General features: G+C 51.0%; 1 protein-coding gene across 1 annotated transcript in view; it reads left to right on the top strand.

Annotated features, from left to right (window-relative positions):
• The window catches only part of LOC131898592 (general transcription factor II-I repeat domain-containing protein 1-like), an 87,867-nt gene that overhangs the window by 48,178 nt on the left and 31,866 nt on the right, over positions 1-7,823 (top strand). Inside the window, exons 7-8 of the mRNA XM_059249780.1 lie at positions 3,466-3,649; positions 6,604-6,629. Coding sequence (XP_059105763.1) covers positions 3,466-3,649; positions 6,604-6,629 — 210 coding nt within the window. The remainder of the gene's footprint in view (positions 1-3,465; positions 3,650-6,603; positions 6,630-7,823) is intronic.

The following is a 7,823-nucleotide window of genomic DNA, read 5'->3' as shown; positions in this document are numbered from 1 at the left end:
CAGGTATGCACCACCTTCTGGCTCTCCTGCTTTATTGGCCCGTTCTATGTTCTCTGTTTAACGGGTCTTTTTCACTTTGGGGAGTTAAACTCTGTAGGGAGATGATCCAAAAGCTGAGTTTTGTAAAGTATTTAGGAGTTTGTCTCCAGGACAGTAAAGCCTGAGACATAACACGAGAGACATGAGGTCATCTGTCCTGGAGGATGATTTTGTGTCCAAGCACCATAGCAGCTAATGCCTGAAGGGCACATGTATGCAAACATGCAGCAGTGAGTGCTTGCATGCAGATATGCAGCAGTGGATATTTACATGCAGACATACAGCAGTGGTGCTTGCATGCAGATATGCAGCAGTGGATATTTACATGCAGACATACAGCAGTGCTGCTTGCATGCAGACATACAGCAGTGGATACTTGCATGCAGACATACAGCAGTGGTTCTTGCATGCAGACCAAAGGGTATTTACATGCAGACACATAGACCAGTGGCTACTTGCATACAGATAACTACAGGAGGTGGTCCCTGCAGGTGTCAGACAAGGAAATGAACCCCGTGAGGAGATAAGAATGAAAACTCCGTGCAGATTGACTTTGTCAATTTGGATCATACTTGGGGGTGGGGGTGGGGTCTAAGGCCAGGTGGTTCATTGTCAGCATATTTAAAAGCCAGTACAGCCGGGCGGTGGTGGCACACACCTTTAATCCCAGCACTGGGGAGGCAGAGGCAGGCGGATCTCTGTGAGTTCGAGGCCAGCCTGGGCTACAGAGTGAGTTTCAGGAAAGGCGCAAAGCTACATAGAGAAACCCTGTCTCAAAAAAACAAACCAACAAAAACAACAAAAAAACAAAAGCCAGTACAATTTGGGAAAAGGTTTCCAGGCAACAATCAGTCCAATTCCAGGTGCACAATAAAGCCTAAGGTGTGACTACATAGAAACTCTTTTACAAAGTACATGTGACCATGAAGGTGAGTTCTGTGGCCTAGAATCTAGTGTTGGTCTCTGACTGATAACATAGTACATGTGACATCTCCTATAAGGATGGGTAATGGTCTAGGGAGGGTAGAATCTTGGATAATCATTCTGGGGAATTTGGGTGGGGTCTGCCTCTCTAGCAAACTGGTGGGTGAGGTCTGCCTCCACAGATAGTAAAAAGATCACCAAGTCATTAACAAAATCCACTCCCAGCCTTCTGGGCGGGAAAAGTTATTTTATCCCCTCCATTGAGAAGAGGACCCTATGTGTTTAACATTCCTGGTTTCCCTAGTGATCTGTGGGTGCCAAGGACCTTTGTGTCCCCAACAGATACATACAGTGGTGTGTACTTGTGTGCAAGTGCACGTAGCTATGGGCATTTATGTGAAGATCATACGGTTGTGGATCCTTGTGTGCAAGTGCATAACCGTAGTTGACACCTTGAATGTGGTTGTGTGTGGTGGTTGGCATTCGTGTCCAGGAGTCCACGGTGCTTGGTGAGGAAGCCAGGATGGCTTAGAGGAGGCTAAGGTCTCAGGCTAGAGAGTCAGGTGGCTTCCTGAGATGATGCCCTTGCTGGGTGGTCTGGGGCTGGTGGCCTAGGCCTCCTGTGCAGGGTCTGGTGTGGCCTGGATGGCTGTCTGCATAGGAGTCTCCTGACATAATCAGGTGAACCCCCTGGGCTGTAGGGGGTAGAAACAGGAGAAGCTCTGGCTACGTGCAAGAGCATGGAGCCTGGGTAAGGACTGGCATCTGCTCGGCTACAGCTCTAGCCCCTGATGCTATCTTTCTGGCTACCATACATGCTTGTGATAGGCCAGTGATGGTGCAGGGGGACCACACACACACACACACACACACACACACACACACACACACACACCTTTAATCCCAGCACTTGGGAGGCAGAGGCAGGCGGATCTCTGTGAGTTCGAAGCCAGCCTGGTCTGCAAAACAAGTTCCAGAAGAGAAACTCTTGTCACAGGGGGGGGAAAAAGAACAGAGAGATCAGGCTTGGTGGTATACACTTGTAATCCCAGCATTCTCGAGGCTGAGACAAAAGGCTTTAAGAGTTTCAGGCCTGCCTGGGCTGCTATAAAGGGAAAAACTAAAGGAGGCTGAGAATGTGGCTCAGTTGGTCCAGTGCTTGCCTACCATGTGTGAAGCCCTGGGTTCCATCCCCAGCGACATACAAACCAGGCAGAGTGGTGTATGCTGGTAATCCCAGCTCTTGGGAGATGGAAGCAGCAGGATCATGATTCAAAGAGACCCCCATCTCAGAGAGAGGAAAAAAAAAAGTCCCTTGAGGCTGACATTGCATGGTCATGAGTTCACATGAACTCCCAAAGAGCGATTGCCCAAACACCGACGGCAGGCAGGGAGGCTCCCCAGACAGGAGGCGGGGGCGGGGAAGAAATGATTTGACAGCTGCTGAGATTTCAAGGGCTTAATTTGACAACGAGCAAAGTGTGACTTCACAGTGTAGAGCTCGCTGCCAACGCTGCTGCCACTAGACGGACCGGGGACGTCAACAAGAAAGCAATGAGCGGCTCTGGAAGTAGCCCGCACCGTTCTGCCCCGCCCTGACTTGGCCAGTGAGTGGCTCGGGGGCCAGCTCTGAGCTACAGGGGCACACACACAACCCTGAGGGCAACAGGGAAAGCCCAGAGCAAGGACCAGCTTGCCTCAAGAAAATAAGCAATATTTGGTGCTTGGCATCTGGTTGTAAGCCCAACCCTTGGGAGGCTGAGGCAGCAGGATTGCTGTGAATTTGACGCCAGTCTAGGGAATGTAACAGGACCCTGTTGCAAGTAGGTGCAGGGGGAGCAGGGAGGTACATGGCTCAGTGGGCCGAGGAAGGCTCTTGCGGCCAAGCCTTACGCCGTGAGTTCGATCCCTGGAGCCCACTTGAGGGCAGGTGAGAATTGACTTCTGCAAGTTGTCCTCCGCCCTCCACACTTGGGCTGTGGCATGTAGGCAATGCCTCCCAATAAATAAATAGTAAACTTTTTTTAAATGCTAAAAAAAGGACTCTGAGCTGGGTGGTGGTGGTGGTGGGGGTGCACACCTTTAATCCTAGGACTCAGGAGGCAGAGGCAGGTGAATCTCTGTGAGTTTGCGGCCAGCCTGGTCTACAGCGTGAGTTCCAGGATAGCCAGGGCTACACAGAGCAACCCTGTCTTGAAAAGACCCTGGTCAAGGTGGCACCGTACTTTAATGCCAGCATTTGGGGAGCAGAAGCAGATGGTCCTCTGAACTGGAGGCCAGCCTGGTCTACATAGTGAGTTCTGAGTCAGCCAGGGCTGCATAGTAAGATGCTGTCTCAAAAAGTAAAAAAAGAGAGAGAGAGAAAGTGGACGCGGTTGTTTCTGTGACAACACAGCCCATGCAGTGTTAGATGGGAAGGGACTGTGTGTGACCCGGGGTCTGAACCATGGTGTCCCTGTGACCTGTCTCTTGCACTCATCCTTGTTCTTACCCTTCTTCCAGCGGAAGCCCTGGGCCTGGACCACATGGTCCCTGTCCCCTATAGGAAGATTGCCTGTGACCCCGAGGCTGTGGAAATTGTGGGCATCCCGGACAAGATCCCCTTCAAGCGGCCTTGTACTTATGGGGTGCCCAAGCTGAAGCGGATTCTGGAGGAGCGGCACAGCATTCACTTCATAATCAAGAGGTGTGAATTGGCCTGGTTCTGTGAAAGGATACCGGCCTAGAATCCCCCAGTGAGGGGCTGGGGGTGTGGCTCAGTGGTAGAGCACCTGCCTAGAATCCCCCAGTGAGGGGCTGGGGTGTGACTCAGTGGTAGAGCATCTGCCTAGAATCCCCCAGTGGGGGGCTGGGGGTGTGGCTCAGTGGTAGAGCACCTGCCTAGAATCCCCCAGTGAGGGGCTGGGGTGTGACTCAGTGGTAGAGCACCTGCCTAGAATCCCCCAGTGAGGGGCTGGGGTGTGACTCAGTGGTAGAGCACCTGCCTAGAATCCCCCAGTGAGGGCCTGGGGTGTGGCTCAGTGGTAGAGCACCTGCCTAGAATCCCCCAGTGAGGGGCTGGGGTGTGACTCAGTGGTAGAGCACCTGCCTAGAATCCCCCAGTGAGGGGTTGGGGGTGTGGCTCAGTGGTAGAGCACCTGCCTAATGCGTGAGGCACTGGATTTTTCTGTCCTCAAAGCCACAAAAGCAAAAAGAGGAGCAGATGATTCTAGAACTTTGGGACCCTAGTCCGTCAAGTGTGCCTTCCAGCCCAGACTTGCTATGAGGACGTCTGGCCTTTTTCTTCTGCCTCCACATCTCCAAAAATAATGTGAAACCCCTTTAGTCTGACTCTACCTCCCCCAACACAGTACTTCACAAGAAATGGGCCCCTGGTTCATTCTTCAGCTGCTGGGGCAGTGGGTGGGACGGGGAAGGGGAGCTGGGCCCCCCAGACAGGAAGCCAGTTCCATTGGCTTTGCTGTCCGTGGCTGCTTCAGGCCTTGTGGTATCCAGATGTGTGTGAGCTCCCAGAGCTCCGGGAACAGCCGAGAAGCCCCAGTCTCTCAGAAGAAGAACAGGAAGTCACGTTCAGAGTTCATACCCTGAGCCTTAACCTAGACACCCAACTCAGTCTACCCTTACTGGCTTTTTTTTTTAATAATTATTTTTTGTTTTTGTTTTGTTTGTTTTTTTTTGTTTTTCAAGACAAGGTCTCTGGCTGTTCTGGAACTCACTCTATAGACCAGGCTGGCCTCAAACTCACAGAGATCTGCCTGTCTCTGCCTCCCAAGTACTGAGATTAAAAGCGTGCACCACTACATTTGGCTAGTTTCTTGTTTGTTTGTTTGTTTGATTGCTGTTTATGTTTTTTAAGCCAGGGTCTTATGTACGGTGAGCAAGTTAGTTTAGACGAATCGTCCAAAATAATAGGTTTCATGACCTTTCCACACAGGCATTCTAACCGTAGTCACCCCCCAGTTACATGCCCAGCCTCCTGTCCTGGTTTCATCCTGCTGCTGTGGTAAACACAGTGACCGAAAGTAGCTTTGGGGAGGAAAAAGGATTTATTTCCGATTCCGGGTCACATTCCATCCTTGAAGGCCAGGGAAGGTACTGGAGCAGAAACCAGGAAGGAACACAGTTCACTGACTCAGTCTCTGGCTCACCCTCTGCTCATGCTCTGCTAGCTTTCTTACACAGCCCAGGACCACCTGCCTAGGGAATGGAGCTGCCCAGAGTGGACTGGGCCCTCCTGTATCAATGCATACAGTTCCTCACAGATGTGGTCCACAGGCCAGTCTGATGCAGGCGACTGCACAGGTGACTATAGTTTGTATCACTGTTGTTGTTAGTCTTTTTGAGACAAGGCTATAATACGTAGCCCATGGTCTCAACCTCGAGATCCTCCTGCCTCACCCTCCCAAATGTTGGGATTATAGCTGAGGTGAGTGCCTCCATTCTTGGCCTGGACGTCAATTGCTGTATCTGTATGACTTGATTCTTAGACCACCCCTGGGCCCCAGCTTCTTCTCCTCTAATTGGTCCATTAGTGATCTGACCCTGTCACAAGGTTCCAGGGCCCTGTAGGTCCCATGAGGTCGAAGCTCTTGTGTATGAGCACGTTACTACAAGGACCGCGCTTCCAGCCATCATGACACCCTAGTTTCTGCCCTGGCTTGGGGCCCCTGCTTTCTGAGAGCACCCCTGAAGGAGCCCTGAGGTCACACCTTCCATGGCTGTGATCTGTCGTTGGCTCCAAGTTGGTTTTTGCTGAGCCTGGCACTTAGTGAGACACAGGTATAACAGGCCTTAATGAGCAGGTCCAGGCATGGGAGTGTGGTTCAGTGGGTAGAGTGCCTGCCTGGCATTCACGAAGCCTTGGCTTCCATAACCAGCTCTGCAAAACAGGGCATGGTGTCAGAGGCCTGTAATTCAAGCACATAAGAGGTAAAGGCCAAGGGGTCGGGAACTCAGGGTTATCCTTGGCTACATAGGGAGTTTGAGGTCAGCCTGGGCTGCACGAGACCCTGTCTTAAAAAACAAAAAACAAAACAACAACAACAACAACAACAAACCCAGACAGGTCTTTCATGGCCAGAAGGACAGCGGGACCACAGCTTGAGTTGTTCAGGTTCCCTCTGTATTCGTTACTTTTTCTTGTTGCTATGACAAAATTTCCAACCAAAGCAGCTTGAGGAAAGGGTTAGTGTGGCTCACAGTTTGAGGGGATACGGTCCGTCATGGTGAGAAGATTGGCAGCAGGAGCATGAGGTGGCTGGTCACAGTGCATCCACCATCAGGAAGCCAAGAGGCGAATGCCGACCCCCGTCTGTCTGTCTGTCTTTATTTGATTCAATCCAGGACCCCAGCCCATAGGGTGGAGCCACCCATATTTGGGGGGGGGGGGCGGGGAGCTTTCCTCTTCCATTAACCCAATCCAAAAACTCCCTCGTAGACATGCCCAGAGATTTGTTTCCATGGTAATTCTGAGTCTCATCAGGTTGACAAGATGAACCATCACTCCCCAACTCTTGCCCACATGTGTGGCCAACCCCGTGCCCAAGTCCGTGGCTCTAAGAACCACACTGGTGGGATCTGTGGCCATCTCTGAAGGGACCAGCCTGTACCATTCTCACGCTCTCTTTCCTCTTTCCCCAGGATGTTTGATGAACGCATTTTCACAGGTAAGTGGGTACCATTGGGTCTATTTTGGTGTTGGTGTCTCCCTGAACTAACTCTGTAATCTTGAACCCCCTTCTGCATCGTGGGCTTATGTGTGGTCTTTGGGCTCCCAATGGCTGACAGACTGGAACCCTGTAGAGTTGAGAGTCTCCTTGGAGGAAATAGTAATACCATTTGCTAAACATATTAGCCAGGTTCCCTTCGGAACTACCTTGATTTTTGTTTTTGTTGGTGTGTGTGTGTGTGTGTGTGTCCATGTGGAGACCACGATCACTCTCTACCTTCCTTTTGGAGACAGCCTGCTCATTGATCACATCATTGCCTCCCTAATCTGGCTTATGGGTATACGGTCCTGCATCTGACTTTTTCTGTGGGTGCTGGGTCTCCAGATTCAGCTTTTCATGCCTGCGTGGCAAGCCTGTAGGTCAGTCTTCCCCACCCCTGAGGTACCTTGTTTTATTCATTTTATCTTCTTTGATTTAATCCCATTATCCTCCCCATTATCAATCTCTTTTTCAGTGTCTCACCATACAGCCCAGCCTGGCCTCAAATTCTGTAGCCCAGGCTAGCCTTAATTCAAGATCTTTCTGCCTCTGTCTCTTGAGTCCTGAGATTGCAGTCATATGCCACCACCCTTATTATAATTTTCAACCATTCTGCAGACAGGGTTCTGATCTTACATCCATCTATAGATAAAGCATCTAAAGCACTAGGGAAGTGAGGCCTTGGCATTTCCCTGTGATGCTGTGGCCCCAAAGCTTCAGCCATCAAGAGCTACACAGATCCTTGGGGGGGCGGGGTATTGATGGACCTCAGTCCCATTAACAGCTCTGCTAACCTGGCAGCCTGGAAACATTGGGCTCTGTCTGTGGCCCCGTTTCCCCATCTCTGACACAGAGACGATAAAGAGGAGCTAGCTGACCGGGCGGTGGTGGCGCACACCTTTAATCCTAGCACCCCGAGACAGAGGCAGGTGGGTCTCTGTGAGTTCGAGGCCAGCCTGGTCTACACAGAGAGTTCCAGAATAGTCAGAGCCATACAGAGAAACCCTGTCTCAAAAAATTAAAAAAGAAAGGAAGGGAAAGAGGAGCTAGCTGCCTTCTAGTTTCTGGTTTTATTAAAGGAGAAAATGGCCCTGTGGGACAAAGGGTAGAATTGGGGGCTATGGCCTTTCTCCTGAGGTTCTTACATTATCA

Source organism: Peromyscus eremicus, chromosome 23 (genome assembly GCF_949786415.1).
Source record: "Peromyscus eremicus chromosome 23, PerEre_H2_v1, whole genome shotgun sequence".
Lineage (NCBI taxonomy): Eukaryota > Metazoa > Chordata > Mammalia > Rodentia > Cricetidae > Peromyscus > Peromyscus eremicus.
The sequence above is the reverse complement of the archived record's forward strand: the minus strand, read 5'-3'. Positions and strand labels throughout refer to the sequence as shown.